At 40.9% G+C, this 26,035-nt stretch overlaps 3 protein-coding genes across 6 annotated transcripts in view; 2 read left to right on the forward strand and 1 right to left on the reverse strand.

The window, feature by feature from the left end:
• Positions 1-445: 445 nt before the first annotated feature.
• stoml1 (stomatin (EPB72)-like 1) lies at positions 446-3,606 on the forward strand. The gene is made up of 7 exons (XM_069162766.1): positions 446-759; positions 1,192-1,298; positions 1,401-1,550; positions 2,419-2,622; positions 2,702-2,912; positions 2,999-3,199; positions 3,313-3,606. Exons 1-7 carry the CDS (start codon positions 615-617, stop codon positions 3,516-3,518), a joined length of 1,224 nt encoding a protein of 407 aa, XP_069018867.1. The 5' UTR covers positions 446-614; the 3' UTR covers positions 3,519-3,606.
• A 31-nt stretch (positions 3,607-3,637) lies between these two features.
• cyp11a1.2 (cytochrome P450 family 11 subfamily A member 1, tandem duplicate 2) lies at positions 3,638-6,986 on the forward strand. Its single transcript, XM_069162761.1, has 9 exons — positions 3,638-4,524; positions 4,729-4,884; positions 5,026-5,225; positions 5,325-5,528; positions 5,617-5,777; positions 5,868-6,034; positions 6,402-6,480; positions 6,575-6,766; positions 6,861-6,986. The coding sequence occupies exons 1-9, from the start codon at positions 4,253-4,255 to the stop codon at positions 6,984-6,986; spliced, it is 1,557 nt and encodes a 518-aa protein (XP_069018862.1). The 5' UTR covers positions 3,638-4,252.
• A 24-nt stretch (positions 6,987-7,010) lies between these two features.
• Positions 7,011-26,035, reverse strand: part of ccdc33 (coiled-coil domain containing 33) — a 45,831-nt gene continuing 26,806 nt past the window's right edge. For 2 of the 4 annotated variants that reach the window (XM_069162762.1, XM_069162763.1), the window contains 11 exons: positions 13,429-13,556; positions 12,155-12,360; positions 11,978-12,041; positions 9,738-9,933; positions 8,890-8,978; positions 8,650-8,781; positions 8,407-8,500; positions 8,205-8,329; positions 7,916-8,005; positions 7,677-7,793; positions 7,011-7,575 (listed from right to left, as the gene is read on the reverse strand). In XM_069162762.1, the coding sequence (XP_069018863.1) occupies positions 7,513-7,575; positions 7,677-7,793; positions 7,916-8,005; positions 8,205-8,329; positions 8,407-8,500; positions 8,650-8,781; positions 8,890-8,978; positions 9,738-9,933; positions 11,978-12,041; positions 12,155-12,360; positions 13,429-13,548 (1,296 nt within the window). In that variant the 5' untranslated portion in view covers positions 13,549-13,556 and the 3' untranslated portion in view covers positions 7,011-7,512. Of the gene's footprint in view, positions 7,576-7,676; positions 7,794-7,915; positions 8,006-8,204; positions 8,330-8,406; positions 8,501-8,649; positions 8,782-8,889; positions 8,979-9,737; positions 9,934-11,977; positions 12,042-12,154; positions 12,361-13,428; positions 13,557-15,764; positions 15,845-26,035 lie in introns of those variants that run through there. The other 2 variants (XM_069162764.1, XM_069162765.1) reach the window with 2 other exon arrangements.

The following is a 26,035-nucleotide window of genomic DNA, read 5'->3' on the forward strand; positions in this document are numbered from 1 at the left end:
TATTATAAAAAGCACTGTATTTGGTCTGCATCTGCCAGTCGGTCATTGCAATAAGAGTAGGCATAGGCACATCTTAATTTCACTACAACATAAACTTAGTGGTCTCTGCAAAAAACAACAACAAAAGTGCATACATCGTTATTGGCATCAGCCTAAAGAGTTAGAAAATATTGGCAAAAAAAAAAAAAAATCCAATACTGTGAACCCCTACTGGAATGTAACATTAGCTAAATAAGATAATAATTAAAGTGCTTGATAAAAATAAAAATAGGTTAAAGAAATAAATAACGGAGACGAGGAAGCCTCATTTGGTAGTTTAACCATGTCAGATGAACTTGGGCTGTGCTTTGTCGTGGAGGGGACACTCCAGTTGAGCTATATAAACGCTAGGTGGCGGAAATGAGCACATTTACTGATGAGCGCCAGCGGGCAGGTCCAAGAAGAAGAGCTGCAACCAAAACACGGGAAGTACTTAACACTAGTTCGCGAACACGACAAGATGAACTAAAACGTCTTGAAACGGCATTGTTCATCTCAATCAGGTGGTAATGGCCGGACACGGAGACAGATAAATGAACGCTTAAAGTTGGAAATAACTATTATTTTACATAGCGATGGTCGCAGGTAGCAGGTCGTATCAGCTGCTCCCTCAGAGGACTGATGGCTTGTTTGTGGACTCTCCCAGCTTTACACAGCCCAGCTACCACAAAGGACTTTCGTTTGACTACATCCCCAATGTTTCAGAGAACGACTTTACTGGTAGGCAAATCATCGTTTGTGTGTTTTGGGGTTTCGAGCAATTAAATATGTACAAAATACGCTCGACATTATTATACCACCAGGCTACATAGCATTGCTCTTAATACAAGTTGAAGGGTATTTGTGAGACCTAAAAAGAAAACACTACGATCAAACTTTCAGAGGCAGAAAAAAAAAACCCACTGGATTCTTCTCATCATGGTTTAATATGGTTTATAAAGTACAAGCTATTGTGAAGTATAAAGCCATTGAGCTACATAATGGGAGGAATCCAGTGACCCTTCCTGCCTGATAAAACATAATAAAACTCCGCGTTGCCAGTTTGTTGTCTCAGGTGAAAGTCACAAACGACCTCGTGAAAACAGCGTCGACAGGTTGAAAAGTGCTCCTGAAGACTAAAAGTCTCCCCTTTTCGGTTTCTTTTCTTTTCAGACACCTCCCAAGGCTGGCTGTCGTGGATTTGCAACCTGATTGTCATCTTCCTCGTTTACGTCTGCACCTTCGCAACCTTTCCGATAACAGGATGGTTCGTACTGAAAGTAAGATGAAATTGTTTGTCGTTGGCTAAACACACAGCATCTCTACGCGCCTGTTGAGAATAAAAAAACAAACTTTTTTTTTTTTTTTTAATATATACCTAGACGGTGCCGAACTACCAGAGGATCGTAGTCTTCCGTCTGGGTCGAGTTTGTCCTCCAAAGGGTCCCGGGATTGTCCTCGTGCTGCCCCTTATTGACCAGTGGCAGAGGGTGGACCTGCGCACCCGTGCTTTTAACATCCCTCCATGCCAGGTGAAACCACACATGCAGCATGTTACTATTACCTAGCTGTTAGGATGGACAAATTACGATTTTTGCAATTTAAAATTTTCCATTTCACGATTCATGTTGATATTTACATTCATTCAATAATCCCTCAACATTATTTGTTTTTTTTTTTGTAGGTTTTCCCAGACAGAACTTGATTATTCAGAGTTTAAGACTTTTTATCAGTCAGATCACCAGATCAAAGGAGAGTTTACTTATTTTCAAGTATTTTTTTTTGATTGCCTTTAAAATCTAAACTTGCGCACAGTATCATTTTAAACATGTTCAACTTAATCACAAGCACAGATGCAAGCAAAGCCTCGTTTCATCAGCCAAACTGAATAATCGTATTATTTCTGTTAGTGGTGTATGTTTGATATTGTCCTACAGGCGGCAGTCTTGGTGCACAGTTGATCAGTGTGAAACTGGAGGTTCTGATACTGGGAGAACTCTGACCAGCATGTCTATGTTTGCTTTTTGAACATGAACCTATATGAAACGTATTTGTATCTTCCTTTTCACATAGCTCAGACTTTCAGTCTCACCTTCCACCACAAACTCCACAATCAAATTCTAATTCCTGGCTGATGGCAAAATTTAGTTTTTAAGCCTTTAAAAAAAAAAAAAAAAATCACTGGCATTTATCTTAATTATAGTGTTATAATTGACCTTTACTTGTTTCCAAAACCTTCCGTCTTTCGCAGCCAGCATTTGTTATCTGTACACTCGGAATTACTGTGAATATAGTTCAGTCAAGAGGAGATCTTTTTTTATTTTAAATTTGTATGCAGATATTAAATCCAAGAGAACTCAGGGGTCATGTTAAATATAAAATGTAATTCTGCTTCTGTAGGTGACTACTCGGGATGGTGGTGTGTGGTCAGTGGGAGCAGACATCCAGTTCAGGATCTGGAACCCAGTCATGTCAGTGGTGTCAGTCCAGGATCTGAACGCCTCCACCAGGATGACGGCCCAGAATGCTTTGACCAACAGCCTGACCAAGAAGACTGTCAGAGAAATCCAAACTGAGAGAGTGAAACTAGGGGAATATCTCGGGGTGAGACCGCACTGGAGTTAATCTCAGCTGGCTTTTCACTGTATGACTTTGTGCTTACATTCGTTCCTCTTCTCTACAGATTGACATAAACGAGATGACTCAACCGTGGGGGCTGGAGGTGGATAGGGTAGAACTCACCCTTGGTTCTCTGCTGAAAGCCCCTGAGGAAGGCCCCTCTGGGCCCCTCATCATGCCTCCCTCTGTACCTGGACTTGAAGGCCTCACTGGCCCTATTCAGCAGTTGGCCATGCACTTTCTGAGCCACAGTGGCAGTTCACAGCCTCAACAGAGTAAGGCCAAACACTCTCAATCATTTTGGTGCATCACACAATCCTTAAAATAAGGTGTGGTATAATGTGTGCCTCTTTCTCTTCAGCGGACAGCGTAACATTTACAGATGAGCAGAGCAGTGTCTCTGAGGCTGTCGTCGCCACACCAGGTTCTGTTGAAGAGCTGCTCCGTGCCATCAAGCTGCTGCTCTCTGAATCTTTGGTCCAACAGGTTGGAGCCTGTTTCCAGTTTTACATCAGCTCAGGAGATGGACAACAGCACAGCTACTATGTGGACTTGAGCCAAGGTGATGGATGGAGGAACTAAATGCAAGCTGTCTAATAATGCTTAAATGTTTGTGGTGAATAAAAACAAACATGCAGTTACATAAATATCACATCTTTCCATTGATGTTCACAGGTAGCGGCGCAACTGGAGCGGGGTCCTTGTGTCGAGAGCCAGATGTGACTCTGAGCATGAGTGAGGGCGACCTTGTGGCCATGTTTCAGGGGGATCTGCGACCATTTGCTGCTTACACCAGCGGCAGACTGAAAGTCCAGGGAGACATTAAAACAGCCATGAAGCTGGAAGAACTCATAAAGCTTCTTAAGAAACAGCATTCATAGTAAATTTGTATTGCTTATACTAACCTATTTTAATCTTAAAGTGTGTTTTATTTCATGTATGAGCTGATTACATTTGTTGTAAACTTAATTTCTGTCATGGCCTTTTTTTCACCCCACAAACTAAAGCATGTTTACAAAGACAACACACTTCCTGATGGTCTTGAGACCTAATTCAAGTTGGCAAAGTCTTAATAGATTCTGACACACATGTAAGATGCTCTGCCACAAGACTATATATTCAGTTTGTATTTCAGCTCAATGGTACTATACATATTTGGGCGACACGGTGGTGCAGTGGTTAGCATTGTCGCCTCACAGCAAAAAGGTTCCAGGTTCAAATCCGGTCCTGGGCCTTTCTGTGCGGAGCTTGCATGTTCTCTCTGTGCTTGCGTGGGTTCTCTCCGGGTTCTCCGGCTTCCTCCCATCACCCAAAAACATGCACCTCAGGTTAGTTGGCGCCGCGGTCGTGGCAGCCTGTTGCAGCAGCTCCCCCTCGGGATGCTGCTGTAGCGAGAGAATTTCCCCTCGGGGATTAATAGAGTACAATAAAAAAAAAAAAAAATATTGAGCTGTGTGTGTTGCGTCAGGCTGTTAAGTTAACCAAGAGAGCCTTGATCAGCACAGCGAGGGGGGGCTGACTCTGTAGACCTGCCTCCTTCTTTTGCAGCAGATGTCCCTGGGAGAGCCAGAGTAGCTGCTGAAGCTAGAGCAGAGTGAGCTGTTTCGTTGTTGAGATGGCGAGGTGGAGTGTGTGGCGCAGCCCCGTGACGCTGCCCCTGTCCTGGATAGCAGATCTGACTACCTCAGGTGTGCGCTGCAGCAGCAGCATGCCAGTGATCAGACAGGTGTACTCAGAAAGTAGCAACATTGTCAGGCCTTTCAATGAGATTCCTGGGCTGTGGAAGAACGGGCTGGCCAACTTGTACAATTTCTGGAAACTGGATGGCTTCAGAAACCTTCACCGCATCATGCTGCAGAACTTCAACACTTTTGGACCCATTTACAGGTACGGGAGGCAAAGCAGTACGATATATCTTAAATAAAATGAGTTACTGCATGAGACGAATCATCAGAAATGACTTTGAATGATGTCACAAATGTGAAGCTTTTTTATCCAAAATATTTGAGACCTACACAAGGTCACATTTTCTAAAAACAAGCAGCTGATATGGCATTTTCACTCCGTTTTCTCTTGCTTTCTGTATGTCAGAGAAAAAATAGGTTATTATGAAAGTGTAAATATCATCAACCCTGAAGATGCTGCAATCCTGTTCAAAGCGGAGGGCCATCATCCTAAAAGGCTGAAAGTGGAAGCGTGGACTTCATACAGAGACTACAGAAATCGCAAATATGGAGTTTTACTGAAGTATGTGCCATTATTGTCCTCTTCTACCTGAATAAATTCTGTTCTACCTATATTTAATTGGAACCAGTCATTTTATTAATGATTAGTTTGTGCCTGCTATTTCCATTGATAGATTATAATTACTGTCTAATCTTCTCACAGGAATGGAGAAGAGTGGAGATCAAACCGTGTGATTCTTAACAAGGAGGTGATTTCCCTGAAGATGCTGGAACACTTTGTGCCTCTGCTGGATGAAGTGGGGCAGGATTTTGTGGCCAGAGTTCACAAAAAGATAAAGCGAAGCGGCCAGAACAAATGGACCACTGACCTCTCTCAAGAACTCTTTAAATATGCACTAGAATGTAAGACTGACTTAGAATTAGAATTAGAATGTATTTTCCTCACTGTGTCGGCAGCTCCTGTGTGTTTAATCACATCATTCTTGCCTCCATCCTACACAGCGGTGAGCTCGGTGCTGTATGGAGAGCGTCTAGGTTTGATGCTGGACTACATTGACCCAGAAGCTCAACATTTCATTGACTGCATCACCCTGATGTTCAAGACTACATCACCCATGCTGTACATACCTCCTGGTCTGCTAAGGCAGGTTGGAGCGAAGGTGTGGCGGGACCATGTGGAGGCTTGGGATGGGATATTCAACCAAGGTAGGACAGTTTTGTTTTGATATCATAGGAGATTACTTCCGTTAATTGAAATCCACATCTGTACTATGGTTTCCTTGTGGTGCATCAGCGGACCGCTGCATCCAAAACATCTATAGGGAGCTGCGTCTGGAGACAGGCACGCCAAAGAAATACCCGGGAGTCCTGGCTAGTCTACTCATGCTGGACAAGTTGTCCATTGAAGACATCAAGGCCAGTGTCACTGAGTTAATGGCAGGAGGAGTAGATACGGTAAGAAAAAAAAAAAAATCACAGTTCTTACCAGAATGTGGTTTCTTTTCAGCTCTTTAAGTCTGCTTTGTGTCTGTTTGTGTGTTATAGACTTCTATAACGCTGCTGTGGACGTTGTATGAATTAGCCAAGCACCCCAGCCTCCAGGAGGAGCTGAGGGCGGAGGTGGCTGCAGCTCGGGCTGAAAGCCAGGGAGATATGCAGGAGATGCTGAAGCGGATTCCCCTGGTCAAAGGGGCTCTGAAGGAAACACTGAGGTGAAAGAGATATAATGTTGGAAATGATACTGCAGAGGTTGAAGGTGGTAGACTACAGGACTTAACTTTCTTCTGACCCATTCTACTGTACAAAATACAGCCTCTGTTAGAAAAGCTAAAATAATGTGTTCTTTCTTTATACTACGGTCACAGACATTTGACATGCTCACTCAGTCTTTTGATAAAAAAAAAATTAAAAATACCCCTCCCCCCCCCCCCCTGCAAATTCCATAATTGCTTTGGAAATTGTTTCACCCTTTGCTGTAAAAATACATTTTTCACTAACTGGTACTGTGATATTTACCTTTTGTACTTCTCTCAATTCTGACATTTACTGTAATATATCATTTTCAATTTGATTCCTCAGGTTACATCCGGTTGCAGTGAGTTTGCAAAGATACACCGCAGAAGATATAATTATTCAAAACTACCACATCCCGGCTGGGGTAAGAGAGTATTTATATTTAAACATATACTGAAACTTACCAGCTGCTTCTGAATTGAATCCATTATTTTGTGTTTGTATCTGTTTGTTTTTAGACTCTGGTACAGTTAGGCCTGTATGCGATGGGCAGAGACCCCAAGGTGTTTTTTCGTCCGGAGCAGTATCAGCCTTCTCGCTGGCTGAGGACAGCGACACACTACTTCAGAAGCTTGGGCTTTGGCTTTGGCCCCCGCCAGTGTTTAGGGCGCAGAATAGCTGAGACAGAGATGCAAATCTTCCTAATCCATGTGAGATATACAATCAATAGAAAGCAGTTTCACCATATCCTGTGCAATATTTACACAACATATTAACTGCTTGCATCGTCTCTGGCCTTTGCAGATGCTTGAGAACTTCAGAGTGGAGAAACAGCGCCATGTGGAAGTGCAGAGTACCTTTGAGCTTATTCTCTTGCCAGACAAGCCCATAATATTGACTCTGAAACCTCTACAAACTGTTCATGGTTGAAAGAAAATTGTGGTGTGTGGTAAGTACAGCTCATCTCTGTAGCCCTTTATCACAGCTGACTGTAAAGAGCTTTTCAAAGCACCACAATACAAACACTAAATAAAATCTTCCAGCCTCAGAAGCTGTTGGAGAGCAAGAAAAAAAAGTAGGGAAGAAAAGCCAAAAATGTGCATTACCTCAGTAATTCTATGATTCGCAAACAAATTAATGTGTACTGTATTATTGCTTGGTGAGACATTTGACTAATGTTGGAAATGTAGTCTGTATGTACAATATACTGCATTATAGTTTACTCCACCTATACATGGTAAAACTATTTAAAAACTACTTGTCTCTATAAAACAGTGATAAATAAACACAACTTATACAACTGTTGCAAAGTATGTGTTTTTACATGTAAATGTAATTCATGTTTTAATATCTAAGCATTTTATAGATTAAAATGTCTTTTTGTAACATGACATCACAGACAAGGTTTTCGTGTGCCATTTTGTTTGGGTCAACTGTTCAGTAGTTCATCTCCAGGTCATTTTACAGACTTCTGCTTCTTCTGTCTTCTTTGCCGATTGAAGGAATCTGATGTAGCCCTCTGTAAGAAGGAGAGCGCAGTATGAAAAACATCCCATTTTTACTTTATAAAATAGTTTCATGTATTATGGTTTGTAAAGTGAGGGCTGACTGCTGACTGACCGAGGGATTATTATTAAGGATTGCGGTGGATGTTTGGACAAAGCCGTGCCTGTGCTCGCTGAGTTCTGTCAACATTTCTTGTTTCTGTCTCCCCCATAATTTAGCGTTCTCCTCCAGCTATATAGATGCAAACAAAGAAAAGCATGCACATAACCATGAATGAAAAACTGATCTCGGTACGTCTATGAAATGCATCCGGTACAAGTTTATCTTATTATTTAAAGGTTTTTATTTTTTACCTGAGCTTCCAGTGTTTGGACTCTTGCCTCGGACTTCTCCAGTTTATTCAGTAAACTCAGCTTCTCTTTGAGTGGTAGTGCTTCTTCTGTCTGAGGGGGACATGATACATGTCAGTTTGAGATTTCAGTAACTGCAAGATGAAATGTGTGTTTTTTTTTACAATATATTCCTCAAGACAAATGGAGTTGTGACTCTGAGTTGTAGTTAATCCTAAGAGTTTTACACCATTTTCTTCTAACTCTGTTTGAAAACAGTTTTTAATGTATCAGTTAACTGTTTAAGGGATACCTGTGCTGACTGCTGTATAATGATTGGGGCAGGCAGCTGGCGAATATTTTCCAACTCTCTTCTAAGACGAGCGTTCTCTGCTGCCAGGGCCAACTCCATCTCTTCCTTTTTGCAGTCAGCCACATCTAAACAGAATTAAAGGGGGTCAGACAATGCGAATGTTTTATATGCATTGTTCCCCCACCTCAATGAGTCCACTGACCTCTTTGCATTTTCCTCAGCAGCCTTTTATCTCCGCTTTGTTTATTCCTCTCTCTGAGTTTGCTTTCTAATGCTTTCTCCATCTTCTCAATGACCTAATTTGGACAGCACAGATATAAAGGATACAACACTAACATATATATTATCAGCTGCTAATTGTATATAAAAAAAAAAACATTCCCTGCTGTGCGATCAGATTGGTATACCAGTGAGTGCAGAACAGACACTGTTGCTGCCTGTTTACCTTCTCCTGCTGTTTCACTGTGACCCCCAAAGCTGTGATCTTGGACAGGGGACTCTGATGATGCTGCAGAGTCTCCTGTTGATGCTGGTGGACTCTCTGAAGCTTCAGTAGCTCCTGCTTGCTGTCATTCTTCTGTACATACAACAGCATAGAAACTACATAAAACACAGGACACACATGACACTGGCCTGAATTGTTTACATTTCATATGTATGATGTGTGTTCGGTGCGTCCTCTAACCCTGATCAGCTCGTTCTGCAGCAGTTGGATCCTGTCTGTTTGCGAGGCAGTCTTACTGGTCTCAGTGGCCAGCTTGAATTTCAGAGTGGCTTCAAAAGAACAGAATAATCATACATTGCAGCACACTGTAAATTTGTGCAGATTTTTATACCGTTTTTTTTTTTTTATTCAGGTGTTAAACTGGGAAAAGGAAGTTCACAGCCAATTCTAGCCGATTGAAAATATGAATTAGAATTTTATGCATAAAGTTTCACACTAGTTTGACTGACTTCCAAAATTTGTAATGATTAACATGTCAGTTTTGGGGCATTTGTATCGTAAGTATAAAGATCAAAAGATTCAACAATAAAGCTTTTGAAATCAAATGGATTTTCTGTCGGACGGACTTAAATCTAGCCCCTTTGCTTGGAGGCCAGCAGAGAGACCTTCGGGAACATCGTTTCACTGAGGGTCACAAACTGTCCTTCAGGAGATAAGGATTGTACAACTACACAGAGCTTATCAGGATTCCATGGCCTAAATGAGCTGCCGTATCGCAAAAAGGCACAATCTGTTTGGGAATAGACACACACAAGGATTAACAAACACACAGCGAGCCACCTTCTACATCACGAGTTTGTCTGCCAATGAAATGACCTTAAGTCCAGAACAACATAGAGGCAGCTGGCTGGGTAATAAACTGCCAAGCTGTAATGATTCAGCACTTTTGTCGGGATTTAATTTAAAAAATTTTGCTTTAGCTTTTTGCATGATTTTGGCTCAGGCCTGTTCATCAGATGGGGATGAATAGATGATACAAAGCTGAGTAATCGTTGATTAGGACAGGCAGTGCTCTACTGTGGTTTTACCGATGCGGTCAGCAATCTCAGCCTTGGTCATGACATCGATGTCCGTGTCATCTAGCAGATCTCTGCCGAGGTCCTGGTGCAGAGACAGATCACTGCGGAGCTGGCTGTTTTCTGCCTCATACGTCACCACCTGAGCCCTCAGTGTTATGATGTCTTCTGCCATCTTACTCATTGCTGAACGATAGTTTTCCACTTCCTGATGGGGAGATGTTTCCAGTAAGTCTCACACCAGAAGCTTGAAGTGAGATATTTTTTTATAGTTAGTAAACAAGAGAAATGTATTAATCCCTTTCTAACCCCCTTTTAGGTTACTGAACTCAGTGTTGGGGGCACTTTTTCTCAAAGACTTCTCCATGATCTACTGTTGCTTGAAGGCCCCACATTTGTACATGACTTTTGCAAAAGAACCTGCCTATGTACATTTTATAGATGCAGTGCTCAAAGGGGCAGCTTAATGAGGTTTGTGGGAAGAACAAAGATGACTGAAAACTGTTGGATCATTTAACTTGTGATCAAATAGTCACAAACAATGACTGTCCCGTGTTTTTCAGTCAGTCATTTTGGTCCATTGTCACACAGGTGTCAACAATACACCCTGTAGCCTGTTGGGATGATTTTATGCCGAGTGGTTCTATGTGATCACCACCACTAGATGTCTCCTCAACCCCATCTCTTAACACAGTCCTCCAGGATGCAGTCAGGAGGACATTACTGTGCACGGAGAGAGCTTAAAAACATTCCAGCAGCAAATTCACATCACATGTGCAGGTTTTCACAAGACTCAATGTTTCCATAATGGATTTTTCTTGGTTTAAGATAAGCATATAGCATGACACATGGGAAACAGAATATTAGTCCATAAAGTGACATGTTCCTGTAATGAATTGTTTAAAGTTTGGGTGTATTTATGTCTATTCATGACTCTGGCTCCTCAAATTCAAAATGGGCAATACCCAATCCTGGCTTTTGTTATGGGAGCTTTAACCAGGGATTTTTGGATAAATCCTCACAGAGCACTCTGGTGTGAAAGCCCATTTACTGAACTGTAGAGGATAAACTTATGCTAAATTTAGGATTCCAGCAACAGAGTTTTACAAAAATATCTAACAAAATCTTGGATATTTTCTCTTGTCTTGCTCCCCCTATTTTTTTTTTTTTTTTTTAAAGATACAAAGTTCCCCATCAGTGTCTAGTCAGAGCTGCTTTCAGGATTCATGTTATTGTAGAGCTGTTTTCAAGGCATTTCTCTGTAAAAGGCACGTGCGTGTTATCTAGCAGCATGCATACGCTCATTGTTCTCGCTCTGTCACATGACTGTCTCAGGTTGAATAGACAAAATTGAATGGAGACTGAGAGCGTGGTCCAGTTGCATGCACGAAGGGGGGGTGGGGGAGGATCCCAATCTCGGATGGTGTGGATGTGACTCCCATGGGACACAAAGGGGGAAATTGAGCATCTAATTGAAAGGGCAGGGACGAGGTGACAATCATGCCTGTAGATGAGATGGTGTCTCTGCTGGGGGCCCACGGGTGTGATGGGAAGGACAGCTCCCCATGATGAGTCTGGAAAGTCCTTTTACGTGTAAAAAAATAAATAAAATGGGAGCCTATGAATACTAGAGGTTCCCTCCTATCTCTGTGATTTGAAGACATTTTGGTGGCCTTGCTGTCATACATACAATCACTCCAGGGCAAGTGTATGACAGACAGAAGACAGCTGGACTAAAGTGGTATGAATGTGATATTTAATTAAGTTTCTCCAAGCTCTTATTATTCATATTTTTGTGCATGTACAGTGTTATTCAGCACACAATGTATGCACTGTGACTGTAATCATCCAGTTGATGCTCAGATCAAATAACTGATTATAATTCAATTTTATATGAAAATCTACATTCGCAAGCCCACAGAATTTCAGCCCATCCACAGACAGAACAGCCTGAATATAAATGAAATTATCAAACAATCACAGTAAGAGGAGATCATGTCATGATATGCATAAATAACACCCTCAGACCAACTTTCAGCCTCATCAGCTCAATCATCCTTGAGTGCAATCACACTGAGAAATGTTAATCTATTCTACTATCCGCCATTTTATCATTAAACTGTGTGTGTCTGCTTCAGCATGGTGTCCCATCTCACCGGCCATCTCATGTCACTGCTCACTAACTAAACGTGACATTGGGGATTGCCTCACTGATTGATTGAACAGTTAAGGTATTGATCGTGTCCATTCACCTTAGTTTGGAGGTTGGTGGTCTTTGCTATGTGTGGATCATCCTCAAAGTCATGCAGAGGGGGTCTAAAGTATAAACACATACAAACAATTGTGTGAACATCTTTCTTTAATTTTTATTCAAGTCTTCAGTTATTGTCACAGTGAATATCATGTTTCTAGTATGTCACATATCGTACCTCTTGTGTGGATGATGCACTTGATATGTGTTGTTCATGTTGGGTTTGCTGCCCTGTGTAGCTTCTGCCCTCTCAGCTGGTGTCTGCTGCTCCCGCTGGTTTCTGCTCTGAAGCTCAGTCTTCGTTCTGCTGAGGAACGACCGGTCATCTGGTAGGATCTCTGCCAGGGCATCATGGGATGGGAGATTGTACGCATCTTTCTGAACCTGTGGAGCACAAGTTGTTTTTCATTGACAAAATCTATTTCCACACTGAGCTGGAAATAAACTGAGAAACAGCTCATAATGAAATCTGCATGTTTACTGAGGACCTGTTTAACCCTCTTTGACCATTCAAGAAACATACAGTTAAATCCTCATGACTTTTACAAATTGAATGGGAATTGCTTGTAAACATGACGTTGACCTGATGACCTGTATAAAAAGTCTGCGACAGTAGACAGTGGACAGTATTTTGGACAGTGTGGACAGTATTGTTTTTACAGTGCACTGTACCTTGTAAATACCAAATTAGTTTGTTATGTTTTTTTTTTTTTTATGAGAGTTACGAGAGCTAACCAAATTGATACCACACATAAGCAACATCATCTTTATCACAATAAAAGGCCAGTTTGAGTCCAGGAGAATGCTTTCACTTCAAAACTCACCTACACATTGGATTTTCAAGAGGTCAGAGGAAAAGAAAAAATATTTAAAGGTAATAACTTTAAATGTTTTATGTAACTATTGTTACTGAAAATACAATAATTGCAATCAATACAGCATTTTGGTCAGTGGAAACACGGACTATGTGGAAATGATTTCAACAAAATGGTTAAAAATACAACAGAAACTACAAGCAAGACAAATGCTGACTGTCAGTTGTACGAAAGAAATGCAAAACAATTTAGCATGACACTGTGGGAGGATTAAATAACTTCTCCGATGGCAACTTGAAACCTGCCAGTTGTGTTTCTACATAAAATGAAAGCTTTTATCCAAATATGTTGTAGCACTGACCTGTTGGTACTAGCTGTGCTGTGAGGTAGGCCTGTTATACCTCTTCATCTCTTGAATATCAATGCTGTTACATCACTAAGCACACACTACCCACTCCATAACAAGAGAGCTCTTAGGCAACAGCCCTGATGTCCTTCAAGTATGAGCGTTGTAAATAAAATGTACATTTTAAATGATGATGGTTGCCAGGCAGCACAAATTCAAAGAAATGACATGAAATAGAGTCATTATATATTATCACTCCAATATAAATACCTTCACACCATCAGAACCTACCTTTACGGCTGCAGGGTTACGGAGTGATTTTGTGTATTTTGAAGCCTTCATCCTACAGAAAATGTCAGTCCTCCTCAGATGAATAACTGATGGTGGATGTGAAAGTTGGAGCTTTGACATCAGTCAACCTGTAACCACAACACAAGCCTTAGCAACTTTTCAGGCCGATGTGAAGGTGCCGTAATATCATGTTTCAATTACAACAGAGCTCACAGCAAAACAATGTTATACAATCTATCAGCATCTGGTATCTTCTAAATTCTTCAAAAACAGTTTTGAGGTACTTGTATTTAAATTGATTTTATATCATGCAAGCTTGTATTTCTACTTTCTGGAAGATAATATTATATTTTCTACTCCTCCTTCGGTGTTACACTACTATATTTGTTTGGCATTTTAGGATAAATCTCTCAATCTCTCGATTGAGATGAAATATATGTAATACAGTATAATAATGGATGATTTCTATAAATCATGACTTTTAAGTCCAATAACGAGTGAAGGTTTTGTCTTTCCTTTTAACAAATTAAGTTTATCCATCCAAAACAAAACAGGCTTTAAGTTCCTCTCACAGAATTGCTGTCGATTTGGACTTTTAAGGTACTGCAGATTATTAATAAGAAATATAATCATCAAAGCCATGATGTGTCATTAATGCTACAAAACTATATGTAAAGTTTAAAATGAGCCCAACCTTGACCAGGCGTAATATGACGGTAATAACATGAATGTATCAACAATAACATTCCAATAATTTCTTATTATTCTGATGGTATTCTGGATGATGAGTAGTTTTACTTTTGGTATAAATCTATTTTGACACCAATACGTCTAAACTCTTATTTCTATTCTTTTACGAGAGAAAACTGCGAAATGCAGAAATTAGTTTTTTGTAAGAGTATTCACTGTTTTACTTTTTCTGTCACTATATTATTCCTGTTATTATAAAACAATGCTAAGCCTTATATTTATGCCAGGAAGCAGTGTGTGACAATCAATGGAACCAAAGGGAGGTTCCTGCTCAGTAAATAGCAGCCCCCAGATGAATTCTTCCACAGCCTGGATAAACAGATTGATGGGGACTAGCTAATGATTTCTGAGTAACGTGCTGTGCAGCACCTGTGGCACCCTCTGAGCATGTGTTTCACTCAGTGTATTCAGTCTGATGTAAATCACTAAGCCTAGAGTATAAACATAATATTTCATTTCAGCAACAGAAGTTGAATCTAGACTGCAAAATTATTAAAAAAAAATAAATAAATAACATGAGTGGACTGTTGAAAAACAAAGCAAAATATAAACACACTATCAATGTCATTAGCTGAGAAATGTCTATGTGGTGAGAAGTGGACGTTATGAAGGTATAGTCTTTACAAGGAGATGAACAAGGCCGCCAATATAAATGTCAAATTAACTTATAGCCTTTAATATATAAATAGATGTATACAGGCTTCTTTCAGGCTTCAATTGTGCATGAAATGTGTTGTAACTGAATTTGACGACTAAAGTGTGTATGTACACAGTAATATGCAAATGCATGTGAAACCATCAATATTTGTGGATCAATAACTCTCCTACTTGGGTACCTCATTAGCAGTGAATGCTGGGATAGACAGTCATTGATGACATAAGATCTGATTCAGACTGAGGCAGGAGGAAGAGTTATCCATGAGATAAAAGACTGCACTGCCAACTGCACTCACATCACAATCACCACGCGTTCTGCATTTTGTGCCAACCGTGTAAAAATATGTTGTTCACATACAGCATGCATATTTGTTCACTACAGAGGCAGAGTAAAATAGTAGATTTTTTTTTTAAACCTGGCAGTGTACAGCTCATCAAGCAAAATGACCTGCCCTTTTGGTTTTGTCTTCAGCAATTCAGAATGAATTGTGTTGGCAAACGACAAATAACAAAATGAGAAAAATACTGCCTGACTGTTTTTGATAAATCGTTGTTCAAATTTGTACTAACAGCGCCAATGGTAGCCTTTTCCAAAATTAACTGCTAAATAAATTCACTTTCATACTCATGTAACACAAATTGTCTACTAATGACCCAGTGCATGGATACCTCCGCTGCAGCTTACCATATCAAATCCTCCTCTGTTCAGTTTTTAGATAAACATTTGCCTAAATGCTTTTATTCATGATAAATTATTCACTGGAAGCTTGCAGCTATGTGCTCAACGAGAAAACATAATCTCTTCTAATCCAACAAGGGAAAACCTGTACAAGTGAGAACACTTCCAGCAGAGTCTAATATCACATTATCATGTATGAAATTGCACAACAAATTCACAAAATCCTCAGTACAAAATAATTCATATTCACGTGTTGTTCTTTGCAGTCCCTGCTCGTGTTCAGAATGCCTCTGACCCTGTTACATTTAATCTGTGGAGAGCTGAGGAGGGGACCGGGGGGGATGTGTGCTGTGCAGAGGGGGAGAGGATGGGGGGCTCTCAGTGACAGTGTAGGTCTGTGGTCTGGGCTTTCTGTAACTTCATCAGAATTCAGCACGCAGCCTGCAAAGTGTAGCAAATGTGCTCTTCATTGGAGTGACAGCTCTGAGTCTGCTGCCACACAGAGCTTCAATTAGCCTGCCAGAACCAGGCCGTTCCCAGGAGCTTTCTATACGTGCCGCCCTGAACATATTCCACCTTTTCCCTCCACCACCCTTTATTTTTTTCCCGTCAGTCCTTCATCTGACCCAGACTATTTTTTTCCCCCCTTTTTTCCACATTTGACATTACCATCTTCTTCGTCCTTCTTTCCAAAGTCACAATCCTCCTGCAGCTGCCAATGCCACCATCGACACATGACAAGCCGAGCGGAAATACTGGTAGTGTGCTAATGGACGCAGAGGTAAAAGGGGTGTTGGAGGAGTTCAACTGAAGCAGAAAGGGTAAAAACTGAGAAAATGTGCTGGTTTACATGGATGGCCACTCAGTCACTACAGGAATTCAGCACGTCAGGCTTTTCTTGTGTGTTGCTGCTTTGATCTTAAACAAAAAATAATGTGATTAGAAGCTGGGAATTAAAAGCAATATGGTTGTAATTCAGTGTTTTTTTTTAGAATCACCAATATGCTACAGTTTTGATCACGTAATTATATCGTCTGTCTTGACCTTATGGTTGGAGATGATGTGACTACAGATGGGGACAAGGCATACTCCAAAAAAATATTCTGAAAGCCTGTACATTAATATTAATGTCCGGTAAAGACTCATTTCAGAGTTATTATAGATTATTGTTGAGATATGCAAAGATTAAAATTTCATGTTTAAAATTAAAGTTTTTAAAATGCAAAGATTTCCTTGAATTAGAATCCCTCCACAGACTGTTGCATTTTTGTCATGGGAGCACAGATCTGCATAATTTACACATCAAACAATAATTTCCTTCAATAATTGTAGCACTGATTTACCTTATATGTTCTACTTCAAAATGGTAATAATTGATCTGCATGTAGGCTCTATGAGCAATGACACAATAACACTAAATTAAATAATATTGAATTTCAGGCTGTTGTTGTTTCAATCAGCATTGACTAAATTGTCTTGATTCACAATAAATATAATTGCAGAGCTCCATCAAGAAAATTACATTTTGCCATGTATGTAACCATATCTGTGCCCTGTCAGCAAAAGAGAATCACATCCGCACTGAGCCATAATGTGGGTATAAAGGTTTTTAGAATAAGGCAATATGGAGGGAGTGAGAAGAGGGATGGAGAGAGAGGTGTGTGTCAAGGACAACATGCAGCTTTGACTCAAGGACGTGTGAGGCCCGACAGCCAATACCCCTCCCTGCGAGGTCCACAGTGCGAGCTGAGCCAAAGATCATCTGTAAATCAACGTCTGTCAATTAAGCTTATGCTGCCGTGAAACCACAGTGCTCCATAAACAAACAGGCCACGCACATAAAAGCAGCGATGACCCCGAGTGTAATGAAGAGACTCAAACAAGAACAGGATGGTACAAATAAAGTTATATTTGATATCCAGATTTTAATGACCAGACAGAATACATTTATTTATTTATGTATTGAGTACTATTGTTTGAACTCCTTGACCGAATCATATTTTCATGACACTGACTTATACACAGGGATTGTATGTTTGCTTAACTTGTGCTTAAGTATTGTATTTGAGTAAATGCATGTAAATGTGTTACACTGCACCACTGCAAAAAGTTAAAACTGGGGGGAAAAAAATTGTATGTGGGAAGAATGAGCCAACCTATAATTCAAAACTGATTTTTAAATCTATTGCAGGAAAATAAAACATATGGAGGCCATTGAGTGTTTACGGTACAAAAAAATTCTGTTTTTCCTCTGAAATTCCTGCTCCTCACCAAACATGCAGATGAAGTGTGACTATGTCTCTAGGGGAGAGTGAAACAATTTAAACCAGCCCTAAAGCCTTGCCCGCAGTGGCTGCTATACAGATCGCTGTCAGTCTCAGCACAGCGAGTATCAGTGTCTGCTTTCCCCGCTGGCTCGATATGACCTTTCCAAAATGCTATACAACTGAAGCTTAATGACTAACACGTCAGTTGACATTTACCAAAGCCAGAAACATCAGAACGTTAATGTCGCTTGCACCCAAAAGGACCCCAAGAGTGACAGAGAGGAACGATATGCATGAAAGTTGCATAGTGTATCAATATCTGGAGTTAACTTCTGAAACTAACTCTTCAGTAGGTTTTTCAAAAAATATTTTATAAGGAGAGCAGTCAGTTGGAAACCATGTGGGTAGATGTAACAATTTTTTTTTTTTTTCAGAAAACCAAACAAATCCAGATATATTTAACATCTTTGTTAAAAATTAAAAGCACGACACTTTCTGTCTGAGGCTCTGAAAAGGGCAAGAAGATTGAGAGAGCAGTAGGCGTCCCTGGTGTGCAATGCATCATTCACTTTTTGGCAGGACTGTCACTGGGCTTGAATTTATTGAGGCCAAGTGAAACAATGATGTCAACACCCAGCCACACACCCCTTTCTGAAACCAGGGTTCGGAGGTCAGTCAGTCAAGTGATGTGATTACAAAGCTCAGAGGGAAACATCAACTTCCAGCCCAGACCCAGTCCGGAGATGAATATGTTGAGAACACTTTGTGTCTGAAAGCCAACGACCTGCATCCCATGAAAGACAAAAAAAAGCCAGTAGTGTAACTGCTGTAGAGGAAAAGGTCAATGGACTCAAATGATAACCACTTAAAGTGTTCCCATTCCCATGTGTACATTACTGTCAAGAAGAGAGATGTTTAGAGGGCTGTTTGGTATGCATTCATCAGTCATAGCGTCTATGCAGCCATGGAAAAGACCATTTATCATGTGCGGAGGAACTAATGGCATTAGCTAGAGGTCCATCCGAGGGTTAAAGACCTACATTAGCTTCATATTGACCAAGGGGAGTAAAGGCATGAGATATTCTCTGCTGTGGGTACATCATTTACATTTCTAAAATCAGATAAGAAGACAGAATAGAGACATTAACCCCTCAACCCTTTTTCACGCAGGACAGTTCTCTGATCTTTAACGAGTAGGCCGGGCTATTCAGGAGGGTCTCGTGATGGACAGCGCTGCATAGATGGACTGATGATGAGCCATTATCAGGAGCTGAGCTGATACAAGACAAGCTAGACAATAGCTGACACCAGCTGGAACAGCTTCATTGTAAAGCGGCAGCAGAAAATCTGCATTCAGAGGCGACAGGGAGGTTACACATTTAGCTGAGGTGGGACTATGAGAATAGCTCTAAATCTGCTCGACACAGTCTACTCCAGGTGTGGTGCACAGATACAGGAACTTCAAACAGAGCAGCCCAGCACACCAGGTGGAAACGGAGGAGTTCCCTGCATCTCTTATCAGCGAACAACAGGAGAATGAGGTAAACAACTAGGGAATTAGCAGTAAATAAGACTGGTGAGGACTAACTTAATGGCTGCTGTCTGGTAAATGTACATCCATCAAGGGCTGTATGTGGGTTTGGTCAGTAAAGTTAAATCCCTGTCAGGCACATTAAACTGGAAATATTTATATAAATGTTTTTTTTCTGTATTTTGGTGCTGTATCTTATTTTATAATCACTGATTGACAGGCTTTTAGCATTCCTGTTCCCTCCAACTGCTAATAGTAAGCCTGTGCCTTTGACTTCCACATAACAGCCGGCAGAGCCTTGGCTTGTGATGACCCTCAGTGTTCCAGGTTTTCAAAGCACTCAGCTCTTGTATTTACAGTCGGACTGAACCGCCCACATTCATGATCCGCCTTCCCACCCACGCCTCGATTCTTTCTGCTTTTGTCTGTCAAGGCCGGCTCGTATCACAGCAGTTTCCCCCAAAACACTTACATATTACTGGACTGTGCCCAATTCCTGTCGGCCTTGTTGATTCCACTATGTCTTCAATTTTTCTCTGACAAATAAACAAGTATCTGTGTCTGCATTCCTATGCAGACAAAACACAGAGATGGTAAATGACAACAGCATGAAGGGTGCATATTAGAAAAGAAAGAAGCCAGACAGTCAAGGATTGAGACATAATCATAAGAAGAGTGCAAACACTATAAAAACAGATACATTTATAAATTAGATTTAAAGTAGTTGACACTGCCTCTTGGGCTGGAAAGCATAATTTTGAATTTTTGTTAAATTCTAAACTGCATAATGTTTTCGAAATGGTCAAAACAAACAAATGAGCACAATCCATGAGACACCTTACAGTGACAACACAAAGACACTAGATGTCACTGTGGCCCCACCTCATCCCCCGCCAGCTGACCCACGACTCAAACCGGAGGATGAGAAGTAGTGAGAGACTGCCTCTGTAATGGGACGCACACACTGCTGTGTCTCAATTGCACTGCTGCAATGTGTGAGAGGTGTCTGTAAAGCTATTACTATTCAGGACCAGATCCATATTTGCCGTCCCTTCTGCAATACTCTCAAACCACAACAGTGCCCGGCGGCGGGAGGGCTCTGAAATTTCTGCTGGAGTAGGACTGCATACATTACGCTGCATCTGATCCCGGGGTCCTGCCTGTGGGGAGTATCACATCCCTGCCAATAACAAATACATAGAATATTTCATACATGCTTACTGCTATTACTGGAATAATTGCAGCGGTGATGAGGCTCAGAGAATAGCTTCACAAAGCAAAAGACCGTTATTTCAGGCAGCAATAGATGACTAAAAGCTGAAAAAATAAATCCCAGTTTATGAGACTATAAAAGAAAAAAAATACTCATACAAAGAGGGTAAATGAAGCTTTTTCTCTTCTCTGGGTTTCCTCATCTACATATCTTCATGCTTTCAGTTGAATATCACAAAGAGGTGGAAGCACTAAAGCACAGCAGATTTACCTGCCTTCATATCAGGCTTCTGTTTGTTCTGACTGATGGGCGAAAAAGTAATCCGATTCTTTTCAGAGCAGCCATTGCACAAAATCAATACTACATAAGGAAGCCTGATGCATTTGAAATTTGTACTCAGAGTGGATATTGATCAGTCTCAGTCAAAAGACTTTTGAAAGCCCATGTAGATTTTCAATCAATGTGCAGTTTAAAAACATTACTATTATAACTCTACCAGCAATACAAAATGCATGTAATGAATATAAAATTAACAGCTGCATGAGTTACTTACTTGATGATAGTGTTGTATGTAATGAACAGAACTGCTCATGTCCATCACATTCATGTTATAGCACTGATACTGCAGCTGCAGGACTGGGCGTGTTGCTCCTGCTTGAGAATATGCGACAGTCAGTGGGATGTCAAATATAGAGTAAGGATTCAGGATGTTTAATATCACCATATAGTCAATGCATTACCGCTGGAATTAGAGATATCAGTATTACTAATGTCATATAAACAAATAAAAATTAAAAAAAACACGGTTAAGAAAGAAAAATCCCATATCAGTTTGCAGCGGTTGTGTTACCTGGATGCGCTTCAAATGAAAGACTTCTAATGTCCAATTCAACATGGCAGTCTAGCAGACAGAGCCTGCGTCATGTGAGATTGAAAGTATCTTGGCTTCCTGTGGTTCATCAAGATGAGAGCAGTGCACTGGAAGGTATTCTCCAGACTCCTATATAATATCATTAGGAGCGGATATACATCGCCTGGACTAATCCAGCTGTTCCCCACAATTACATTTTAGCCACTAGCTGACCCAAGTTCATTGCTATAATGCTTTCCAGGCAGAGCTTAATCATTGTTACTGGCTGGAAAAGGAATCTAGTACAAATATTTAAGAGCCTTAGTTAAACCCAATTCAGATACTACCAATTGTTCATTTTGATTCAAGATAGACTTTCGGTTTGTTAAAAGGGAAGCCCAAATTTAGGATGTTAACAGCCATTATATTCCAGCAAGTCAAGAAACAAAGATGTCTCTATAAGTAACAGCTAGCGCTACGGTATACAGGTGTAGTACTGTATAAGACAAATCTAAGTTGTACTACTACTGTCATGTATTGAGCCAATAAATTGATTGAACAAAAAGCCGCTGCAACATGACAGAGCTTTATTATAGCTATATTATGACCTGTATTTGACATTGTTTAAAATGTGAGTACCAGATCAAAGTTTAAAAGTTCAACAGCAGAATAAGAGACATGTTTATGTAAACAGAAATAATACATGACATTTATAGGAATTAGCTCAGACGACAGGAAGATTCTATGAGACAGGCCCGAGCCAGACTCCGCTCTGCATCTCGCAATTTGAATGCTGGCTCACAAATGGATCCTTCATTAACCTGGCATCTGGAGGCCATCTAATAAGCAAACTTTTCCTTCAAGCACAACTCCAATCTATCTCTCTGAAATGAGGGTGCTGAACTGCAGTGAGCACCAAAGAGATGTAGTCCGTGTCTTGGTGTGTTGCTGGGAGAAGAGAGACACTCGCTGAGGAAATACACGGCACTAAGCTATGCAGAGTCACACTGCCCTGTCTTTGTCTTCTTAATATGTATTTGTTCGGCTTGTCTGGGCCACCTGCCCACTGACACATGAATAATAGTGTCGAGATGTTACTTTACATTCTATCAAATACAGATTAAACGGGTTATTGAACTTTTGACTCTCTCTCTGGTTGGGCCAGCTCCTTCTATCCAAAGCAAGATTAGTAATTTACGCTCTGGTAGAGTCTAACACATTCATCTTTAGCCTCCGCACAGGACTAACACAGCTGCAGAGATGCAGCAGTGATGATGTGCCTCTCCAACCAGCAGCAGGCAACTAGTTGCAACGAAGCCCCCACGGTGCTGTCCATGATGCTGAGGAGAACAAACGCATCAAAGCTGAAGCTCTCCTCCTCACTCCTCTCAAACGGGGAGAGGCCGAGCTGTGAAGGGGGAGGCACCATGTGTACTTGATTCAATTAGGCAGTCTGTGAGGCCTCCCCCGGGAGCTGCAGGCAAAGAAGGGGGCTGCAGACCTGTCTAACAAAGACGTTCAACCCACCCCTTTGCCCGTACTGAATCCACTGCATTAGTCAGCTGAGTGAGTGTTGATCATCTCAAACAGTGTCCTCACCAGTATGAGGAGGAACAGATCTTCTTCTGGCTCTGTCTGGATGAAGTGACGAAACATGTTTTGAAAAAAAGGACATCCTTTTTTAGATGATTATTGTGCTGGTGAGTATCTACTCTGCAGACTCACTAACTGATGAGGACAAAACCTATATTTTCTATATTTTGTGTAAACTGCACATCCCATATGTGCTTGTTTACCGTCTGTGTAAAGCAATTATCTTACTCCTTAAAATCACTTTTCTGAGAAAGCTATTATATCCTTCTGTCTGTCTATAGAAGTTCAACCACTGTAGCACAAACAGGAATTGACACAGGATGAGAAAATGGACCAGCTGCAATATCTCTGACAGTCCAAGCTGTGCAAGAGCATCAATAAAAGCCATATCTCTTGGCAAACATCTGTCACATCCACGGTCTGACTCCCACCACTGAAAGTCCAGCGTGTTTCAAAGTTTCCTCTGTATCACAGAGAATAAGCACAGCATTTAGCTCTTTTGAATGCCAGACAGATAAATGCGGCCCAGCTACATTAGTATTCATTTTCAGTTCAGCTGGTCCTTTGAAACACAGCAGATGTCTGTGTTTCTGTATTTGCACGTTGTCAGAGATGCTCAGAAGCAATGGTGGAATTTTAAAGGAGAGAAAAAAGGAAACATCTGCTTGGCCCGTTTTAGTCAGTGCCACGCCATTTCGATCGACGCCAATCTGTTCAAACTATATTCAAGATCTTTATACAGAGTTATGAAACATGCCAACCTTTAAAAAAAAAAAAAATGGGACCACTGTGTGATACATAGTGTTGGGTCTTTTGGGGGAACTTTGTTTTTTGTGACTTATTAACCATCATATAATAAATCAAATTCTCTTTTAACTCAATTCAATAATTCAATACTTGATTTGCACAAGTAACTATCGGTGTGCCACTGTCATTACAGAGAAACTAATAGGCACTGGTCTGTTCAGCCACCGGAGCTGCTCATGTGCACTCTTACCCACAGACAGGCCCACCAGCCTGAAGTCTGACAGTCACACCTGCTGTGCTCGGGGACCACTTGTCTGTTTTAGCAATCATCGCCATCATAGGAACCAGAGATAATTACACAGCTTCCACCCACCAGGCTGGCCTGCTTCGCTGAAGCCGTATTGCTCCAGTGCAGCAATAACACTTGTCTAAATGAATGCACAGCACTTTACTGCACGACTGACAGCACCCATTTATTCTGCCGTCCAACTGGAAAGAAAAAACAAATTAATTTGGCACTTAAGGCCCCCACCTCTGTGAATAATGTATCACCACTCCCTCCAATTGCAACCCCCACCCCCTAAAATCACCACCATCATTCAACCGGCTTTTAATGATTCCCAGTTTTAGGTGACAAAACTGTTAAAGAGTCTTCCATCAAAACCTTATCACTGGTTCTCATCAGCACTGCCATTTATCTTGTATAACTATTACATTTATTTAAAACAAGCATTTAGTCACATCTCCCTATTAAATGAAAAAAAAAAAAATCCATCTGTCAAACTAAAGAAATATTAAATTAATCTAACCGAGGCTACTAAGAGCCTTATCTTTTCACTGAGTCGGCATCGGGTTCATGATGCATTTGTCTGTTAACCAGAGTCTCTTTGTTCACTTCACACCGTCTACTTTATGGTCTGGGCGTCAGCGTTACAGCTCTTGAACAATTATCACTTGTGCACCCAGATCCCAGTAACACCTCTCTTTCCCTTGGGCAGGACAGACGTTGGGCTTTACACTCTCTTGTGCCCCATTATATTTATGCAAATGAGAATCAAATCAGGGGAAATCAGGGGGCATCCTTTCCTGTTAGTGCTAATTAGCAATGAATGCTATATTGTATACATTATGTATGAAGTCCCCCCTCTGTGCAGCCGTACACTGTGACCTTGAGCACAAGACCAGGTTTGGATTGTAAAACTACGACTTTTTCATTGTGACAAATTCTGTGCATTTACAATACAAATCTGACACAGCAGTCAAGGGAATATCCTTTTGAAAGTTATTGTCCAGGAAAATAACACTTATGAGCATAACACACAAGAGACCCATTCTGGCTGAGATCTATTAATATCATATGGCAACAGCGTGCAATGAATCAGGCCTCATAAAGGAGCCAAAGAGTAGGAGACATCAGGATGGGAACAGAGGTGGTGGGACACATCACATCCAAGATTGCCACTCTGCTCCTGAGAGATAGTAAATGGTATTTTCTCAGACGCCATAAAAGCGGCTGCATTACGATAACAGTGTTGAAAAGGCAATTATTAAAGAGCAATAAGTTGGGTTTAGTACCCTCTCCAGGCAAGTGGGACACATATTTTCTTTAGTAACTGAGCTGAGAAGTGAGGCTTGCGGCCCCAAGACTATCAGAGTGAGAAAAATGAAAATGGGAATTGACTTATTAAAAAGTATGGAGGCTGATTCACATAGTGATTCATTTAGGTGATGAGTGGATGTAGTGCGATAGACATATGTTCAGTATCTGTAACATCAAATGGAAACAAGAAACACAAATGACTGTTGTCATGGCAATAACCTTTAAACCTGATTAAGCCACACTTTTTGTACCATCTGTAATAAAATGCAGTAAAGCTCTGAAACTGTGAGTGTTATAAGTTAAGCAAAAGCAATTAAGCTACTCCTTCACCCTGCAGGGGAACCTCTACACCTTCGTTCTCAGTTCAGCCCTGATTCTGCACTAGCTTCCTGGTTGAAGAGCCATGTGAATATATCAACAACATAAACACAACAGGGGCACTCAACTCTGCTGGAAAGATTTGCATATTCAAAGCTGTGTAAATATTCCTGATTAAGCAACAGTTTTGTTTTACTTTCTCTCCTTGTACATGTTTGACTTTAGTCCCTATGTTACCTGTGATTATTTCAGTAGTAGCATCCAGTAAACATGGCAGCGCAGTCGTGTTCCAGAAAACGAAAGCTGTGCTTCCACACAGGCTGCGTCTCGAGGGAAACAACCTCAGAGACTTGCAGCAAACACAGGGGAGGAGCACAGCTAACACACAACAAAGACTCAACG

This window comes from Embiotoca jacksoni, unplaced genomic scaffold (assembly GCF_022577435.1).
Source record: "Embiotoca jacksoni isolate LCO1_2020_lvr unplaced genomic scaffold, fEmbJac1.0.p SCAF_3, whole genome shotgun sequence".
Classification (NCBI taxonomy): Eukaryota; Metazoa; Chordata; class Actinopteri; family Embiotocidae; genus Embiotoca; species Embiotoca jacksoni.